The 20,725-nt window shown below is 34.7% G+C and overlaps 2 protein-coding genes across 3 annotated transcripts in view; one reads left to right on the forward strand and one right to left on the reverse strand.

Moving 5' to 3' along the window:
- The window catches only part of LOC122029192 (myosin-17-like), a 26,965-nt gene extending 14,205 nt beyond the window's left edge, over positions 1–12,760 (forward strand). The window contains exons 20-39 of the mRNA XM_042588133.1: positions 1,012–1,189; positions 6,628–6,833; positions 7,007–7,126; positions 8,043–8,141; positions 8,293–8,514; positions 8,748–8,887; positions 9,309–9,426; positions 9,505–9,555; positions 9,666–9,746; positions 9,855–10,025; positions 10,205–10,351; positions 10,461–10,667; positions 10,795–10,935; positions 11,018–11,088; positions 11,189–11,288; positions 11,351–11,407; positions 11,513–11,569; positions 11,655–11,735; positions 12,155–12,237; positions 12,315–12,760. Coding sequence (XP_042444067.1) covers positions 1,012–1,189; positions 6,628–6,833; positions 7,007–7,126; positions 8,043–8,141; positions 8,293–8,514; positions 8,748–8,887; positions 9,309–9,426; positions 9,505–9,555; positions 9,666–9,746; positions 9,855–10,025; positions 10,205–10,351; positions 10,461–10,667; positions 10,795–10,935; positions 11,018–11,088; positions 11,189–11,288; positions 11,351–11,407; positions 11,513–11,569; positions 11,655–11,735; positions 12,155–12,237; positions 12,315–12,429 — 2,445 coding nt within the window. The 3' untranslated portion in view covers positions 12,430–12,760. The remainder of the gene's footprint in view (positions 1–1,011; positions 1,190–6,627; positions 6,834–7,006; positions 7,127–8,042; positions 8,142–8,292; positions 8,515–8,747; positions 8,888–9,308; positions 9,427–9,504; positions 9,556–9,665; positions 9,747–9,854; positions 10,026–10,204; positions 10,352–10,460; positions 10,668–10,794; positions 10,936–11,017; positions 11,089–11,188; positions 11,289–11,350; positions 11,408–11,512; positions 11,570–11,654; positions 11,736–12,154; positions 12,238–12,314) is intronic.
- The window catches only part of LOC122029179 (glycylpeptide N-tetradecanoyltransferase 1-like), a 25,113-nt gene extending 4,981 nt beyond the window's left edge, over positions 1–20,132 (reverse strand). Inside the window, exons 1-2 of one of the 2 annotated variants that reach the window (XM_042588121.1) lie at positions 20,027–20,132; positions 18,349–19,934 (exon numbers count right to left, since the gene is read on the reverse strand). In XM_042588121.1, the coding sequence (XP_042444055.1) occupies positions 18,579–19,757 (1,179 nt within the window). In that variant the 5' untranslated portion in view covers positions 19,758–19,934; positions 20,027–20,132 and the 3' untranslated portion in view covers positions 18,349–18,578. Of the gene's footprint in view, positions 1–18,348; positions 19,952–20,026 lie in introns of those variants that run through there. The other variant, XM_042588127.1, reaches the window with a different exon arrangement.
- Between the last annotated feature and the right edge of the window lie 593 nt (positions 20,133–20,725).

Genomic DNA, 20,725 nt, shown 5'->3' on the forward strand with positions numbered 1-20,725 from the left:
ATTGTCTCTTGCCTTTGAGACTAAAAGAAATTTTTTATATATTGTGATAAGACCTGCAACATGTTAAGAATCAGTTGTGTGGTGAAGAAAAAAAAAACGTGCATAAGAATTAATGTGCTAAAGATTAGAATGCTAAAATGGATGTGTGATGTTAGAAAAAATGAAAAATTATTATTTAAGTTCAATTAGGTTTAGTGCCTATAGATGATAAAATGAGAGAACTTGGCTAAGATGGTATCAACACTAATAGATTCTATAGTTGGTCAAGTCAAATATAATTGAAGGTGTCATGAGTCACATAGTTGAAATGAGAGAACTAATTTGTTAAGCCCAACTATTGAGCCAAAATATTTAAACCCAAGTTACGAGTAACTCACTGATTCATGCTCATTACCTTCTCTGTTAGCTTGTGTGTGGGATGAAGCTAGGGTGCCATAACCTCTACTTAAAGCTCGATGTCTACTTCAAGACTCAAAGTCCAACTCTAAGCTCTGAGCATCCTTAATTGACAACATCTGAAGCTTGACGGGGGCACCACCAACATATATAAAACTCTTTGCCTCACTACTGTCTAGGATTAGGGTTGTTGTAATACCAATTGCCACCAATTAATTAACTTTTGGGGTCCAAACGTTGATGAAAAATGATTAAACCTGAGTCAATAGTGAGTCATCCATCTAAACTTAAATCCTCTTTATTAGCCCACAATTCCTCATGTGAGATTCAATTATGGTGTCACGAAGGTATAAGAGATAGAGGTCAGACAGGGAAAACTTTAGTTAGTGCAATGAAAATTTATTACTTGATTCGAATATTACTCATGCTATAGCCTTGTGTATAACTCAATTGAGGTATAAGATCCGTGCACTTGATTCCAAATAATTGTGATAAATACAACTTGGTAACATTTGAAGTACATTCTTGATATTTTACTTTCAATCAAAAATCCTTAAATTCTTATTAAACTGTCTTATCATAAATCCAAACTATATTTATGGTTTACCTTGGCAGCTAGGCAAGAGTAAAGTGTTTTTGAGAGCCGGCCAGATGGCTGAACTGGATGCTCGAAGAGCAGAGGTATTAGGAAGAGCAGCCAGAACCATACAGAGGCAAATCCGGACATATATTGCTCGCAAAGAATTTCTTTTGCTACGGGAAGCATCTATTCAATTCCAAACTTTCTGTAGAGGTATATAACCTTATTTGGAGTTACTTATGCTGCTTAATTTGTACTGGAGATTCATGTAAGTGAACCTTCTTTTGTTTATATAGTTTGCTGTATGCCTAACTACTTTACTTCATTTTACTAATTATCAACTTTCATTTATTCTTAATGCTTCTCATCTCCATTTCTTCAAAGTCTGACCATGTCTAGGCCATGTTTTTGATCAATTTCAGTGAATGATGAAATTATAGTATTATCATTTTGGATATTAATTTATAGACAGTTAAAAAACTGTTAATCACATAAAGCCTTGGTTAGACTACACATATCCCCCTTTAGGCATACTTGTTATTGTAGACTAAGTATTATTTTCTTTTGTAAATGTAGGGTGGTTGGCTTTAGGCATACTTGTTATTGTAGACTAAGTATTATTTGCTTTTGTAAATGTAGGGTGGTTGGCTTGTAAGTTGTTTGTGCAAATGAGGCGTGAAGCAGCAGCACTCAAGATTCAGAAAAATTACCAGTGCTATATTGCAAGGAAATCATATTTAGCACTTGAAATGTCAGCAATTGTGTTGCAAACAGGCTTAAGGGCAATGTCTGCTCACAATGTTAGATTCAAAAAAAACAAACTAAAGCATAATCTGCATCCAAGTACCTTTTTTTTTGCGAAGAAACGTGAGAAGAGGAGTCGGGGTCGCAAGAAAATGAAAGGGAGCAATACCCCTTAGGTATTTATGCGAGTTCATTAATCCCAAACTTAGGCTTAATTAATCACAACCCTAGGTTTAAGTTAATTTCAAACCTTGATTAATGGATCAAATCCAACTCCTAAACTAAGTTTCAATCTCTCAAAATATTCCGACCAATTTTGATTTAAATCCATGAAATTATTCATAAATTTCCATTGGCTAAACTTCTTTTATAAAACACCTATTATTTTATATTAATTATTTTGTCGAATCTCACATTCTCCCCTACTAATAAAAATTTGGTTCCCAAATTTCCTACTTCATCTCTAACCCTAGGATCCACTCCGCAATACGAGTAGAAAAAGTCCACACTTCCGTATTCAAATTATAGAAGTTGGTGTATGCTTCAACTAGCACTAGAGAACAAAATCTCTAACTGTCACGGGGCAAGATTCCCTTATACCGCTACATGATGATTTACTTCTAAAATAGATGATCACTACTCTATTGGTTATGAACTCATTATACTTCCACTGCGCCACTTTGTGATTCCACCTTCACTTGTTGACGCACTAAACATTGCACTATGAAATTCGCAATGTCTTTCTTCAAGCCAAATTGAATATTCCTCTCTCATATCACAACCACATCACATAACCGAGCTGCATGTCACAACTTATAAGAGATATAACATCCAATAATAAATGGACAACTGATCCCTAGTGTTTCGGCATAACCAACAATAATTATGAATCAATATTCCTCAACCATATTATATCCACAGTCTGCAATTATCCATGAGATTAAATCTATACAATGAAAGAAAATCTTGGCAGATGTCCTTTAAACCATACTAGGTTCCACCATTTATCGCTGGATCTATTCTGTTAGTCCTACAAAGTTTCACAAGCATGCACAAGAAAGAATCATTCTTGTGAGAAATTCCAAACAATCACATCCTTCTCATCCATCCTATTGAGTCGTTTACATGCTAAATATTCAAGCATCCTTCAGCAATCAATCGCTCGGCACTAACAAATAAAAATCAGAACTTCACATTAACAGAACTTAATCCAACAAGGGAACTAGGACCCTATATCTTGAAGAACATTTGTTCTATAAGGGTTCCAAAATTCAGATATGTACACAGACTTCTAAAACTTAAACGATTCAGAATCAACATTTAGTTCCTATAAATCTCAGTTGAAAAGGCATGCTGCAAATCCAGTGATATGGCACAGAATAGTGTGTCAGAATTCATTCTGTCAGTAAGGCAGTGGAGAGACTCGTTTAAGGTTCAGAAGTTGAGGATACTAGAGATCATCTAGGCTTACCAAAGCTAGCAGTGGTGAACTCCAACAGAATCCAAGGTCAGCAAGAGGAAATGTCACAACACATCTGGATTGAATCATCATCCTCTTCTTACCTCAACATTCCAGATTTTATTAGAGGGGATTTCTGAGTTAACTGCTGATAGAGGTACTTGTCCTTGTTATAAGTTGTTCAAATGCTTGGGTTAGTTTTGGTATTTTAATATCTATTGTGTATGATTATATAGATATGCATTGTTAACCTAAATATTTTATGATTAGCACATGCTGATTTAGTGATTTTTGATATGTGATGTATATAGACTGCCATCGTCAAAGATTTAACTAGTTTTCAACTTGTTTGTTCTATGGGTAAACTTAGTTACAACTTCAAGCTTTGATGGAAACTTTGAGCTCTATGCAACCACATTATATTAGGTGTGTGAAGCCAAATAATGTTCTCAAGCCTGCTATATTTGAGAACTTCAATGTCATCCAGCAATTGCGATGTGGAGTAAGATCCTAACTTATGCAACTTGTTTCTCAATACTATGATTTTTTGTTCTTGGCATCAGCTTTTGCAATTTTCTTTTATTTGCTTCATCATTATAGGGAGTTTTTGAAGCAATCAATATAAGCTGTGCTGGTTATCCTACTCGAAGAACATTTTATGAATTTCTCCACCGATTTGCCCTTCTTGCACCAGAATTTATGGAAGAAAAGTATGTTATTTGATTCATTCGGAAATATGTTTAGTGTGCTTAATACTATTTAATAATGGTTATTATGAAATACTTCATTTGATTTGACCGCTTTCATCTTAATTTTCTTGATAGTTATGATGACAAGATTGCCTGTCAAAAGATTTTGGACAAAATGAGATTGAAAGGTTACCAAGTAAGTTCAATTTTACACAATTGTATCATTTCTTTTCCTATACACACACAACATTATTTATTGGCATTGTGAAATTTAATAAATTATAAGATAAAATGTTCAATTAGAAAATATTAATAAACGAATAAATACTGATGTTATATCAATAAACAATATTTTTTAAAAGAAATATCTATTACCTTTAAATGGTTTGAAATAAAATGTTATAAAATATAAATAGTAATAGGCTAAAAAAGACTTTAAAATTAATAAATTTAATAAGCATTCAAAAACTATTACAAAAATATTAAATAGTATCTATTTATTTTTTCCTATTTTTGTTTCTAGCAACACAATTATCATTGCTACATAAATATTTTTTATATCACTGTATGAATAGATCTCTAAATTCTAAATACTATTATGATGGACAGCAATATGAGAATATATGACTTCGATGTCAGTGGTAAATAAAATAAGTTAACTTGTTAATCCTGTTACTTGGACGATAAAATTTGAGATGTGAAAAAAGAGAAAAGGATTCACTAAGGCCATGCAGGCAATTGGTAGTATATCTTGACATTTCAAGAAATATTCTAGTATCATGGAGAGAATTCATTTGAATATTCTAGGCAATTGGTATTATAATAAAGGCACTTGTATAAAATTCTTCAGTTTGCCTGGAGAGAATTCATGTGATTGGATTTGTGAATCAATAAGATTTCACATTAATCAATGTCAATAATTTTGTAATAGATACTTTTTAAATTTGTTGTTCTTATAAAATTTAGATGTTTAAATTTTTTGCTCCTAAATGGGAATCTGTTTTATTAACATCTTACAGTTGTTTACAAGTCTTGCATAGTAACTATTAGTCAACAGGAAGAAATGTTTATGAAAAAAGAGTGGATATTATTAGGATTATGAGTGCCTGTTTGAGAAGGAGATGATTTTCTATATTCTTCTGCAATTGTCTCTTGCCTTTGAGACTAAAAGAAATTTTTTATATATTGTGATAAGACCTGCAACATGTTAAGAATCAGTTGTGTGGTGAAGAAAAAAAAAACGTGCATAAGAATTAATGTGCTAAAGATTAGAATGCTAAAATGGATGTGTGATGTTAGAAAAAATGAAAAATTATTATTTAAGTTCAATTAGGTTTAGTGCCTATAGATGATAAAATGAGAGAACTTGGCTAAGATGGTATCAACACTAATAGATTCTATAGTTGGTCAAGTCAAATATAATTGAAGGTGTCATGAGTCACATAGTTGAAATGAGAGAACTAATTTGTTAAGCCCAACTATTGAGCCAAAATATTTAAACCCAAGTTACGAGTAACTCACTGATTCATGCTCATTACCTTCTCTGTTAGCTTGTGTGTGGGATGAAGCTAGGGTGCCATAACCTCTACTTAAAGCTCGATGTCTACTTCAAGACTCAAAGTCCAACTCTAAGCTCTGAGCATCCTTAATTGACAACATCTGAAGCTTGACGGGGGCACCACCAACATATATAAAACTCTTTGCCTCACTACTGTCTAGGATTAGGGTTGTTGTAATACCAATTGCCACCAATTAATTAACTTTTGGGGTCCAAACGTTGATGAAAAATGATTAAACCTGAGTCAATAGTGAGTCATCCATCTAAACTTAAATCCTCTTTATTAGCCCACAATTCCTCATGTGAGATTCAATTATGGTGTCACGAAGGTATAAGAGATAGAGGTCAGACAGGGAAAACTTTAGTTAGTGCAATGAAAATTTATTACTTGATTCGAATATTACTCATGCTATAGCCTTGTGTATAACTCAATTGAGGTATAAGATCCGTGCACTTGATTCCAAATAATTGTGATAAATACAACTTGGTAACATTTGAAGTACATTCTTGATATTTTACTTTCAATCAAAAATCCTTAAATTCTTATTAAACTGTCTTATCATAAATCCAAACTATATTTATGGTTTACCTTGGCAGCTAGGCAAGAGTAAAGTGTTTTTGAGAGCCGGCCAGATGGCTGAACTGGATGCTCGAAGAGCAGAGGTATTAGGAAGAGCAGCCAGAACCATACAGAGGCAAATCCGGACATATATTGCTCGCAAAGAATTTCTTTTGCTACGGGAAGCATCTATTCAATTCCAAACTTTCTGTAGAGGTATATAACCTTATTTGGAGTTACTTATGCTGCTTAATTTGTACTGGAGATTCATGTAAGTGAACCTTCTTTTGTTTATATAGTTTGCTGTATGCCTAACTACTTTACTTCATTTTACTAATTATCAACTTTCATTTATTCTTAATGCTTCTCATCTCCATTTCTTCAAAGTCTGACCATGTCTAGGCCATGTTTTTGATCAATTTCAGTGAATGATGAAATTATAGTATTATCATTTTGGATATTAATTTATAGACAGTTAAAAAACTGTTAATCACATAAAGCCTTGGTTAGACTACACATATCCCCCTTTAGGCATACTTGTTATTGTAGACTAAGTATTATTTTCTTTTGTAAATGTAGGGTGGTTGGCTTTAGGCATACTTGTTATTGTAGACTAAGTATTATTTGCTTTTGTAAATGTAGGGTGGTTGGCTTGTAAGTTGTTTGTGCAAATGAGGCGTGAAGCAGCAGCACTCAAGATTCAGAAAAATTACCAGTGCTATATTGCAAGGAAATCATATTTAGCACTTGAAATGTCAGCAATTGTGTTGCAAACAGGCTTAAGGGCAATGTCTGCTCACAATGTATTTAGATTCAAAAAACAAACTAAAGCAGCAATCTGCATCCAGGTACCCTTTTTTTTTTTTGTTCCAGAATGTTTATTCTTTTAACTAGAAATGGACCCTGATGTCAGTTTTCTCTAGTAAATATATTTCTTAATTTATTGTGTCTGAGATTGACAATATTGTCTTGTTTTGTACTGAGTTTCTCATCTAGCACTGTGTCATTTTCTCACTTGTAGTGTCGTTGGCATGGCCATAGAGATTATTCATATTATAAGAGATTGCAGAAGGCAACACTTACCTATCAATGTTCATGGAGGCAAAAGCTTGCTAGAAGAGAGCTCAGAAAACTAAGAATGGTATGGTTATTAAATCTTAATGCACCCTATATATCGTCCACTCTGGTGCTCTTAGAAAATTATCCTTTTAGAGTGTATACTAATTAAAACCATAATGGGAGTATGATTGGAGGTATCTTAGATCGCAATGATTGTTTGGTTCATACTGTATAATGTGTTTGATTCAACAAATGCATTGATAGGTATGTGATGGTGATATGTTTAGTTTTTGGTACCCATTTATTGCATGTTGACTTTGAATTTTCATTTAATTATTTCTTATTTTGACAACTTAATTTGAAAGGATATATATTGAGAGTTAATCATACAAAAAGTATAATATAATATCTTTTTGATCGGCTACATATATGTTCTCTCTCAATTAAACTTTATGCAAAATATATCAGTAGTAATAAAAATCAATTAAATTATATAATATAGTATACTTACTCTTCTGTATATACTATACTACATTATACTATCCCATACATTTCTAGAATAAGATGGCAATTTCTCTGAAGGAATAATCCCTCTCCACAAGTGGTGAAGTGCAGCATTACTGCCTATTTTGGTTGGTTCACATTCCCATGTTTATGGGCATGTTATTCCGCTAGCATGTAAGATGCCTCAAAATTTCAGAAGAAGAGAAAAATAAAAAATCTGAACCAAACAGAGGAATGTGTCATGTTTATTAATTTTCTAAATTTTCAATTCCCAAGATTTTCAAACTTTTTTTAGTTGTTTTTTACAAGGATCAAGCATCTTTTGTATAAAAGAAAATAAATGTTATTAGTTGATGAAAAACACTTGTTTCCTTTTTCCTTTTCAATTTTCTATATAGTATGGAATATGAATATTAAAGAGAAAATTTTCATGGACCAAACAATGCAACCTTCCTACAAAAAGATAGTTCGACATATGTCTGGTTTTTCCATAGGCTGCAAGGGAAACAGGAGCTCTAAAAGAGGCAAAAGATAAGCTTGCTAAGCGGGTTGAGGAATTAACTTGGCGTTTACAGTTGGAGAAACGACTAAGAGTAATTATTCTCTCTTAAGTTGATCTCTTTTCTTGATTTTAGATTTCAAGTGGATGACTGTTTAAATTCTTAAATTTAGATATGTCATACTTCTGTTCTGAATGCATCATACCTATTTACAAGTCGAAATACTGATATCTTGAGTATGCAGACTGATCTGGAGGAGTCAAAAGCACATGAAGTGCATAAATTTCAGACTATGTTATCTGAGATGCAACTACAAGTTGAAGAGACCAAGTTAATGCTTATCAGGGAGCATGATGCTGCACGAAAAGCTCTAGAAGAAGCACCTCCTGTTATTAAGGAGACCACTATCCTGGTTCAAGACATGGAAAAAATCTATTCATTAACAGCTCAAGTTGAACAGTTGAAGGTAGAATTGCTAATTTCCTTCTGCTAGTATTGCTCCCCTGGATGGAAAAAGTGAATATGTTTGGTATTATGAAGATAAGAAAAGTTTTGAAACATACCAACTAAAAAGTAACATTTACCCTTTGTGGAAAATATAATATTTTGTCATTTTGAATGCTTTAGATACTTGATAATTTGTTAATATGAGAAGCTGATTTACTTTATAACTTGTTCCTTCTCTTATTACCATGGCAGGCTCTATTGCAAACGCAGAAGCTGGAAAGTGATGCAGCCAAGAAAGCTTACAGCGAGGCACAAGAAAGAAATGATGAACTCATTAAGAAAGTTGAAAATGCTGAAAGACATGTTCATAAGCTTCAAGATACCATTCGGAGGTGCTAACATTTCTTCTTAAGTGACTAGTTTCATACGTTCCTTTTTTACGTTGGCAAGCTAACATGAAATCTATGTTTTTTATAATATAAAGTAAAACATTTGGACCCTGTGGATACCCAGTTCCTACCGCACATTTGTTTGTAACTACGATAACAACCAAGCCTAATCCCACTAAGTGGGATCGGCTATATGAATCCTTCTATGTCATTGAGCTCTATCCCCTACTATATCATCATCTATATTTTAACAAATTTTATTTTATTTTATTGTTGCTAATCAAATCTTTTTTGGTCTTTCTCTTCCTTGTTTGATATGTGTATTTGTCATAGTTTCACATCGTTTGATGTGTGTATTTGTCAGTTTCACATTGTTTGATGTGCGTAACTGAGATAGAAATTTGCCTTCTGTCTACCAAAATAGGCTTGGAGAGGAAGTATCAAATCTGGCATCAGAGAATCAAGTGCTTTGCCAGCAAGCACTTTCCATTTCACCAACTAGCAGAGTGTTAACTGTGCATCCAAAAGCAGCAATCGTCCCTGTACATACTGTTACTTTAGTTCATACTGATTATTATCTCCTAATATCTGACCTTCATTTGTCTGCGACTTTGTCACAGAGAACGCCGGAGAATAATGATGTTCTATCTGGAGAAACAAAACCTTCATTGGTAAGTAAAATTTTCTTTCTTCATTCAACATTGAGAGATGTAGCTTACCTTTATATGATAAGTAAAGGAGTTGAGTTGTTGTCTTTGCCTAATTATGAGGATAATTGCAGGATTGGAGTCCTGCATTACCAAATCCAAAGAATCTTGAAATTGATGAAAAACCACAAAAGTCACTGAATGAGAAGCAGCAGGTAGGTTTCTGATCAAATTCCTAGCAAGTTACAATGATGCTGCTATCTTGAGAGTGTCCTCGTGTCCTTCTAACTGGAAACTGATAACTAAAACTTGTTTGTCCTCAGGAAAGTCAGAACTTGCTTCTTAAGTGCATCTCTGAAGAGCTAGGATTCTCCAAGGGTAGACCTGTTGCTGCTTGCCTTGTATATAAATGCCTCCTCCAGTGGAGATCTTTTGAAGTTGAAAGGACTAGTATTTTTGACCAAATAATTCAAGCAATAGGTTCAAAACTTGAGGTAGCTTATCTTTTCCTTGTGCCTTAATCCTGAATTTATTTTTGGTATCTCAAACTCATGAGAGTTGGATGCAGACTCATAACTTCTTTGTACTTCAGCCATAAAAGAGAAACAACACATGTTTCTAATTGATGAAAATTCTATTTTATCAAGTATGACTTTTTTGGTTGATGTCTCAGGATAACACCAATGTATTATCTTATTGGTTGTCCAATACATCTACACTATTGCTGCTTCTTCAACGCACACTGAAAGCAAGTAGCATGGGAAGTTTTACTCCACAGAGGCGGAGAACATCAGCTTCTGTGTTTGGAAGGATGCCTCAAGTAAACTAGTAGAACTTCTTTATCATGAATTTTCTGGAAATAAATCCACATATTCTCAATTTTGTTTCGGTTTAACTAATTTATTTTAATTTTCAATTTAATTTTTGAGGGAATTCGAGCATCACCTCGGAGTGCTGGAACTCCTTTTCTGAATGGTCGCATGGTTGGTGGATCAAATGACTTGCACCAAGTTGAAGCTAAATATCCAGCTTTGCTTTTTAAGCAACAACTTACTGCATTCGTTGAGAAAATTTATGGAATGATAAGGGACAACTTAAAGAAAGAGATATCTCCTGTTCTTAGCTTGTGTATACAGGTACTTTTGGGCGAATAATCTGTGCCCCTTAGAATCTATTTACTATTACACAGTGCCCCATAAAGCTAGTTTTTTGCTTTATGCAAGCTGTTGAGGCGGGAATGTTCCAATGATGCAAAACATGCAGGCTCCAAGGGCATCCCGTGCAAGAATAGTCAAAGGAACTCGTTCAACAGCAAATGCTGTGGCCCAACAAGCTCTTATGGAACACTGGCACAGTATTGTGAAAAGCTTAACAAGCTACATGAAACCACTGAAAGCTAATTATGTAAGTTGGAATAGAGCTTGACACTCCAATATTCTCATTTGGTATTGTTTGATTTGACATTTTCAGATTTTCATCTTTGTAGGCCCCTCCATTCCTAGTTCAAAAGTTGTTCACTCAAATATTTTCTTCCATCAATGTTCAACTATTCAACAGGTAACTAATAGATTCAACTATGTAATTCCTTGCTTCTGCCATTTCAGTTTGGTCATTCTTTTGCAGAGAGATATGTCAATATATATTTCCAATTTTGTAGCCTTCTTCTGAGACGTGAGTGCTGTTCGTTTAGCAATGGGGAATATGTTAAAGCAGGACTTGCTGAATTAGAACATTGGTGCAATGAAGCAACTGAAGAGGTGATCCACATTCTTGTAAATGTCATCTTTAACCTTAAGCTAAAATATTATTTGTCTCGCAGTATGTTGGTTCTTCATGGGATGAATTGAAGCATATTAGGCAGGCTGTTCGATTCCTGGTACATTGTCTTTTGGCAGCCACACATTTGCAAAAGCACATTGAATAACTGTACTTTTTGTCCAGTAACTTATCTTTGAACTATTAATATTATATCGTGATATAGGTTTTACATCAGAAACCAAAGAAGACACTGAAGGAGATAGCCAAAGATTTATGCCCAGTTGAGACCACTTATAAATATTCAAAGTTTCAGTCATTTAGATTGTCAGTAACGAACTGTTTTTTTGGTTTGATTTGGTTTTCAGGTTCTTAGCATACAACAGTTATACAGAATCAGTACTATGTACTGGGATGACAAGTATGGCACGCAGAGTGTTACATCAGAGGTCTGATTTCACTTAGATATGTTCTTAACTTGCATTCTGTTTATATATATATCACATGCATAATTTTCATATTCACAATGGAATATAGCTAAGTGTGGTACCAACTAAGTTTGTGTGGGGACAAAATAGAGAGCAATTGAGGCACCAAGAAGGGGCCAGTCTAGTGAAGCAATAATGGTAGGGAAGTCCTCAAAGTTTTGCGTTTCTAGCATCTAGTAATATTCTTGTTGACATAACCAACTGATGGAAGACAATTGGGAATAAATATATTGGCCTATACCAAGTCTTCCATCTCATAGCTTGCCTTTGGGACAAATGGTATCAACCTTATTTTGCAATGACTTCAAACTGTTCTGTTGCACTTTTAGGTCTTTCCAAGTAATGACGTAGAGTTTTTTTTTTCCTTTTCAATTTTATAGATCATTTCAAGTATGAGACTTGTGATGGCCGAGGGCTCAAATAATTCTTCCAATAATTCTTTCTTGTTAGATGATGATTCCAGGTAGACCTTAAACTTTTTCTTCCTCTGTTCTACATATTAGTTACTATAAATTAGATTTACATTCTCCTTTGATGCAGCATTCCATTTTTGGTCGATGATATCTCAAAGTCAATGACAGAAATAGACATAGCAGATATCGATCCACCGCCTTTCCTTTGTCAGAGTTCGGGCTTTGCATTTTTGGCACAATGAAAGTTTATCCACTGCTAATCCCTCTGTGCCTGTGCATAAATTTCTGCCTTCCATCCTGTCCATATCATCAAGTTAACAGGGTAGTTGGTAGTAAATATTTGGGTCTAATTTGCTTTCATTTTACTTGAAATTTTTTTTGTCCACCTTCCCGAGGTGTAGCTTTGATCCTCGACTTCGAACTGCTACTGAAGATGCACTGGGCGAAGTTGATCATTCATTACACAGATTATTTATGTAGTTTATTGCCTTTTGGCAACATTCATTTGTTATTTATGTAGATTACAGCTCAAGCAAGAAAGATGTTGTAGAATGTAGACTTTCTTTCTTCTCCTATCTAAAATGTGTAAGGTCAACATCATTATGAAAAATGATTGTTGCGTCTGCATTTACCTATTAATACAAAAAGGCAGTTACAAACTGTTTTTTGTCTTTTCAATTTTTGATATGAATAGACAGGAATGTAATGCAATCATTTATTATTAACTAATTTGAACAGAAGGAAAAGGATTTGATTGGTTCAGTAACTTTTTGTTATGTCCCTTTGTAATTTGTATCTCTTCTAGTTTTTTATATTTTAAGTTTTTATTAATTGTGCTGGTTCGTGTCAATTTTTTTTTTCCTGCATTTACCTTTCTCTATATCCGTGGGATCGATTTTAGGGAGCTTATGTGGCGGTTCCACATTTTTTCTATCCCTCCTTTTTTAAAAAAAAATTATTTAGTTTTATTTTTAAATTAATTCTGTTTATTAATTTAATGATATATTTTTCATTTTATTTAATTTTTATTTAGTTTTATTTTTTAATTAATTTTATTTATTATTTTTTAAATTTTTATTTATTTTTATTTCTTTAATCATTTTTGTTTATTATTTTTTATCAATTTTTTTATTTTTATAATTTTTAACATGTGTCAGAATCTCTCACTTCCTTTAAATTATCTTCCTAATTCGACACTTAAATTATGTTCATTCAACTCTTGACACATGTCAGAATCTTCTCTCCCTTTAAATCATCTCTCCCTCCAATCCTTATACATAACACATGTTAGAATCTCTCACCCTCTTTAAATTATCCATCCTCCAACCATTGACATCTATCAAAACACCCCATCTTTTTAAATTATCTCCCTTCCAACCCTTGACATATGTCCAAATCTTTCATCACTTTAAATGGCTCCCCTTCCAATCCTTGACACATGTCAAAATCTCTCATCCCTTTAAATTACCTCACTTCCAATTCTTGACACATGTCAGAACTTCTCACTCTCTTTAAATTACTCATCCTCCAATCCTTGACACATGTCAAAACACTCCTCTCCCTTTAATTACTCCCTCCAACCCTTGACACATGTCAGAATCTCCCCTCCCCTTAAATTACTCACCCTTCAACTCTTGACACATGTCAAAACCTCCCTCCCCTTAAATTACTCACCCTTCAACTCTTGACACATGTCAAAACCTCTCCCTTTAAATCCTCCTCTCACACTTCATTTTTAGTCACTTTTCATTCACACCTCCCTCCACTACTGTCTCCCTCTCAACCTCTCCTTCTCTCTTCCTGAAACATAGTTATCTTCTTAGTCATTACTCTTCGTAATTCATAGAAGAAAACTATGGATAACTATTTAAGTTTATTTTCAGATAGTTGGTCAATTGAGAATGATGTTCCTAGTGGAGATATCTCCAACAACAATTACGATTATACAGTCGAATTTACCACAGATCAGGTTAGTTATTATCATTATTTTATGCATATTCATTATTTATTTTATGAGTAAAGAAATTATATTAAGATTGGTAATGTCATACTTACACGTCTTTGTTATATATTTTTTATATAGATATTTAAAAGTAGAGAAGATATGATAAATTAGGTAAAGACAGTTGGTCTGAAGAATGGTATTATAGTGGTTATTAAAAATTCTGCTAATTTAAAATGTGGCAAGCTACCAAAGTGTCATCTTATATGTGAAAGATGTGGAAAATACAAACCACCATGATATCTAGTTGATGGGCAATCCTTAAAAAGAAATACCGGGACTAAAAAATGTGAATGCTCATTTGAGCTGCGAGGTATACCAATACCTCCAGATGGTGTGATGTGGGGTTTAAGGGTTGTTTGTGGTTTTCATAATCATCAATTAGCATAATATATTGATGATCATGAGTACTCGAGTAGGTTAAAACCAATATAGAAAGAATTTGTGCTCGACATGGCTAACAGCACCACACCTCATGAAATTCTTAGTATTTTGAAGGAAAGAGACCCATCAAACACTACGAGGATCAAAAGCATTTACAATGCCATTTTCACAAATAAATCCGCTAAACGAGGCGGTCTAAATTCTATTCAGTATGTCTTGGACCAATTAATCAAGAAAGAATACTTCCATAATTACCGTACAAATCCAGACACCAATGAAATCACGGATATTCTTTGGGTTCATCCAAAAAGTCTAGAGCTGTCTGTCAACTTTTCGTCTGTGTTGATCATTGATGTCACATACAAGACCAATAAGTATCGAATACCACTATTGGAGGTTGTGGGTATCACATCCACAATGCGAACTTACTCACTTATGTTCGCATATCTTAGTAATGAGAGGACAAAACAACTGACATGAGCATTAGGTACCTTAAAGAAGTGGATGGTTGAAAAAAAAGACATCGTTGTCATTGGTGTTTTTTCATATCGGGATTTGGCGCTTATTAATGCCATTGAAACATGTTTTTCCAATGCACGTTACATCCTTTGTATTTGGCACATAAACCAGTGCGTAATGGAGAAATGCGCTCCTATGATTGGTCTGGAATGACAATATTTTAATGCATCATGACACTCACTCATTAATTCATTGATACAATGGTCTTACCAGTAGAAGTGGGATGTCATGCGCAAGAAGTATCAACGATTCGAGGGTGTTCTAAATTACCTTTGGGATACATAGTTACACCCTTACAAAGAGCAATTTGTTTCAGCATGGGTTGATACATGTATGCACCTCGGGAGCAATTTAAATCAAAGGTATAGTCACTTTATAACTTTATTATTTAAATTTTATTCATTATTGTACTATTTCAATTCTTTTTAGTATTAAAACACAATGTATTTTTTTTTATTACAGGACAGAGTCTGCACATGCGAGACTGAAGTTATATTTAGAAGATACCATATCATCCCTACAGACATCTTTTGAAAAAATACATAACATGTTGAGAATTCAATTCGGGGATATTAAGAAGTCGTTCAAGAAATCTCTCAACATTCCACGCCATCAACATTTACATGATGACATTTCCAGTCAAATAAGGTGTCAAATTTCATCAGAGGCAATGGAGTTGATTTCTGGTCAGCTAAAATGCATTGAGGAAGCATCTCACCAGCTAGTCAGCAGATGCAACTGTTCTATCAAAATTGTATACGGATTATCATGCGAGTATGATCTTGCACATTACCGTTACTTTTCCATTCCAATTCCGCTTCAAAGTATCAACACTCATTAGAGGAGATTATTGATGCACGTACATCAGTTTAATGACGAATGAGTACAACCTAACAGGACATCCCATGTTGTTGAGATATTAGATGGGATGGATCCACATATGTGAGAGCATATGATAGACAAGTTTTTCAATATGATAGATCCATCTCAAAGTACAGTTTGAGCCCCTTCATACAACACAAAACATAGAGGTCGACCTACGGGTAGAGATGAGCAAAGTGGATGTCGCATACCCTCTTTTGTAGATGCATCCACTTCAGGATCTAGGGTCTCTCAACCGACTGCAACATCTCGATGGAGAGGAAGACGTGGAAAGGGGTCAAAGGTTTGCAATACTCAAACGACCCATGATCACTCTCCAGTTCCACCCATACATGATACTTATATTGAGAAATTACATGTGCCTCTACAACGTTATATTTCTCACACTATTGATGTTCAACCTGATAATCATTGTAGATTCAGGGCAATAGCTGCACTAATTAGATATGGTGAAGAAGGTTGGTTTCAAGTACGATTCAAGCTTATAGAAGAGATTCAACAAAATAAGAATCTATATGATCAACTTTATCCAAATCAAAATTTGATAACCAATCTATTATTCTCATTGAATTGGTTCGAGCCGTGGGCACCAGAAATGTATTAGATGGACTCTATGCCTTTGGAAATTGTCATCGCATCAAGGTACAATCTTGTACTGCATACATTTAGTGAAAATGTTGGGAGTTGTTTTACTCACTTGCCATTAAGAACTCATCCAGTTCCAAACCAAGAACGTCGAGAAATAGCTATTGCTCATGTTGGCAATCACTTCGTACAAGTTTTCTTACATCCTCATTACCCTGTAAAACCCATTCCAACATGTGGTGGCAACATTCATCGTATGAAACTAAAGGATGGGTCACTCGTTATAGGACACGTTTTCATTTATGGTACGAAGTAATAGGTATACCACCACCAAATGAGTCGGGAGTATAATTTAGAGGTAATATTGATTAAAATTTCTATTTTTATATATTTCTATGTTTTTTTGTATTATTGCATGTACCCTTCATTTGAAAAAAAAAAATGTTTGTTCCTAAATTATAAATGTGTTCATTATTAATTGTCAATACTTTTGTTAGTTTTAAATATATAATTTTTATTTTGATCCATATTTTTATACTTTTTAAAATGTTTACAAATAATAACTCCTAAAATTTATAACTAAAAATAAATAAAAGATTATAAACATATAAAAAAAATTATTCAAAAAAAAAATTTGATAAAAAACTGATTAAAAATAATAAAATCAATAAAAAAAACAAAACATAAAAAAATAATAAAATCAATAAAAAAAACAAAACATAAAAAAATAATAAAATCAATAAAAAAACAAAACATAAAAAAATAATAAATTGGAAAAAATACAAGTATTATGAAAAATAATAATAAATAAAATTAATTATAAAATAAAAGTAAATAAAATTTATATAAAATTTAAAAATAAATATTGATAAAAATAATAAACAAAATTGATTAAAAAATAAAATTAAATAAAATTGAAAAAAAATATCGTATTGATAAAAAAATAATAAATTGAATTAATTAAAAAATACAATTAAATAAAAACTAAATAAAATTAAAAATTACTTGAGCTATTTTTAAATAAAACTAATTAAAAAAATAAAACTAAATGAAAAATAATAAAATAAAATAAAAAAGAAAAAAAAAGAAAGGGTAGAAACATAATTTGGAACGGGGAGAGAGAGAGGGGGGGTTGGGGTGCGAGCGTATGTATTTTCCACAAGTAGATAAAAAAATAATACCTATGTTTTATAAAAACTAAAAAATAAATAAAGTACTTACGAAATTGAACCGATCCACAAGTAGATTATAGATACGGGATTTGAATCGAATTGCATAAGAATTCGATTTCCACTCACAAAAAGCAAATTCCTTATATGCAAATTCCTCTTTATCTAATGTTCTATGGAAACTTAATTTCATTAAAAATATATCCAAAATTTCCCTTTGATTGTTGGTATTCCTCACCTTAGTTTACAAACTCTAGACGTTTTGTAACCAAAAAAAATACAATTCTACAGAACAATGAGATTCCCAAGGGTGGGAATTCCAGTTTACCAACTAAGCAAGTTTAGTTTGGTACAGTACTGAAAATTTCAGTACAAACTAAAACAATTTTTGTCCAGTTCTATTATGTTAATCATGAACAATGCAAATGAATAACTAAGAATAAGAAAATATTAACTAATATAGTAATCACTCTATCTATATATATATATATATAAATAGTTTGGTTAACGGTTTGTACCAAGATTTCAGTTTTGTACAAACCAAAGCAAAACAGTTATAGTTCAAGAAATACTTCAATTTGGGTTCTATTCCACCAGAGTAGAGGTAAAGAAACAGAACGAGAAAGAGAAATGAGCAGGGTAAGGATCTTGCTCAAATAGAATTCCAAGGTACAGCAAAAAAGAAGATTGTGCAATGCAAATCATCCAAAGAAGAAGACAACATGCACCAAAAACCAAATTCTTTGTATAGTAGTCTCAACGCAGCAAGAAAATCCAATTCTTTGGACAAAAAATGAAAGGGCAATTACCCGCCAGCAGCCGGACGGACTTCCAAGATGTCAGCAGCAAGCTACAGAAGAACAAGACCGAGCGCCGGAGATCTCAGAGCAAACGGGATTCGGTAGTTGTATAGGTAGTAATGGCGTCGCCAATCACCAGGTCCAAACTTGAGCTTGTCCAAGAAGGCATGGTTGTGCATGATATCAAGGGCATTGAATACATCATGATCCTCCTTCTTTGCCACAATAAGTGCGTCGTTCACCAGCTGATGCAGTGGAGTTTTGGTGGACACGTTGTAGAGAGAGTAAGCAGCCTTCAACACTGAATGGTTCTGGTTATTCAGAATCGAAGAGGAGAGGGTATAAAAACTACAGAAGTCTGTGAGTTCATTAGTGCCAGGGTTCTGGACCACATAACTGTCGACCACATTCTCCACAGGAAGAAGCCAGTGCTCCACATCTTTCTCGTCGAGATCGGCCGCAATAAAGAACTGGCTCAAGAATCCTCTGAGCAGCTTTGTGATTGCCGGGACATCAGCGAGCTCCATCTTCCTGAATCCGAGGGTGACTATCGCCTCGGGAAGCCTGTGAAGCTTGACCGCCCTGCTCATCGTCATCCGAGGTCCAAGCCGATAAAATCGGACATCGACCAGCTTCTTAGGATTTAGGGAGCGGTGCCAGTAGCGGCAGGTCGCGATGGGAGTCGGCAGGAGTAACCCGCCTGTGTAAGCTGCCTGCCACACATTCTCCAAATGGGCCCGCCGAGTGAGCTCCTTGATCATCACAGGGGCAAGCCGCTTCGACCGCAGCTTCTTGTGGACGCACAAGAGGTTGACCTCAGCCATCCGGACCACCTCTCTTCGCACGCGGATCCGAGAAGGCACGCCAGTGATGAAGGAGACGAGCTTCTGGGTGGCTTTCACACGGACCCCAATGTGCCAGGACTTGAAATATCCCGGCGGGCAAAGAGCCCAACGGAGAAACTCCTTGGAAAAGCTGAGGCGGAACGTGCTCGCCTCATTCACCACGTAGTTGTCACGGAGGAGGTTGCACACCTCGGAGCAGGTCCGGTCATCGTCCATGTCGCAGGTGGTCCACTCGTAAAGCGCAGGGAGGTTATAAGGCTCCTGCTTGACGGCATCGACAGGAGTCGGCTGCTCAATGGGGCCTTCCACGAGGCTGGGGCCGAGGCCGTCCTTGAATTGCCGCACCGGCTGGGTATCCCAGAACCGATGCTGCTTGTTGCTCATGGAGATCGTCTTTCGGATCCTGCGCGCAAAAGATTCGATATCGACCTAGCTCGGCCTCCGCTGCTAAGGCCGCCGCCGAGTCTTGGCTCACTTGAGCGACAGCAGTGGCCGGATGAGGATCGGGGTTACTGATTTGCTCCTCGTCGGGGGATGAGGAGTCGTTTCCGGCGACCACCACTGCGGACACGCGAAAGGAACCCAACCGAGATCAAGAAACAGACGGACAAAAACTACAGAAGAGGGAATCGAGGAGAAAAACAGCTGATTACCTCTGGGAGCGGCGGATCGGAGCTGAGTCGAAAGCCGATAGATTAGGGTTTGAGGAGGAGGAGGAGGAGGCGACGGAATCGCAGAGGGACGGAGCTGAGAACGCGCGCTGCTGGCACCGAGGAGGCCAACAAGAAACGACTTCTTTGGTGGTAGCGGACTGGATCGGAGTTAAATAGAAGCCAATATAACGGTTTGACGGGATGGTAGTGATAGAATGTGGGTTGCCTTCATAAAGGGCCTAATAGTTAATTGGGCTTTAGTTATTTCATGTATAAATGTTAAAAAGGTAGTAGAAATTAAAAAAAAAACATTATTTATTATTTATTGGAAGAAAAAAAAACCCAACAAATGTAGAGGCGATACAAACTCTGATTTATGATAATAACATTTGACTAAATATGTAGTTGTATATTTTCAATAACAATAATTAAATTTTATCCCATCGGTTATGTGAATTCTTTTAAGACTCTATTGCTTACTATATTCTCATTTATATATAAATAAATTTTATCTTATTTTATTATTGCTAAATAAATCTTCTTTCTATGTGAATATTTATCATAGTTTCACATCATATGAGTAACATATTTATCTTAGTCGTCTAAATAAATGATGTACCATCTTAAATCCATCTCTCATAGTTTTTCCTTAAATAGGTACAATCCCGACTTTCTCTATAATCTATCCATTTCTTATCA

Source organism: Zingiber officinale, chromosome 1A, assembly GCF_018446385.1.
Source record: "Zingiber officinale cultivar Zhangliang chromosome 1A, Zo_v1.1, whole genome shotgun sequence".
NCBI lineage: Eukaryota > Viridiplantae > Streptophyta > Magnoliopsida > Zingiberales > Zingiberaceae > Zingiber > Zingiber officinale.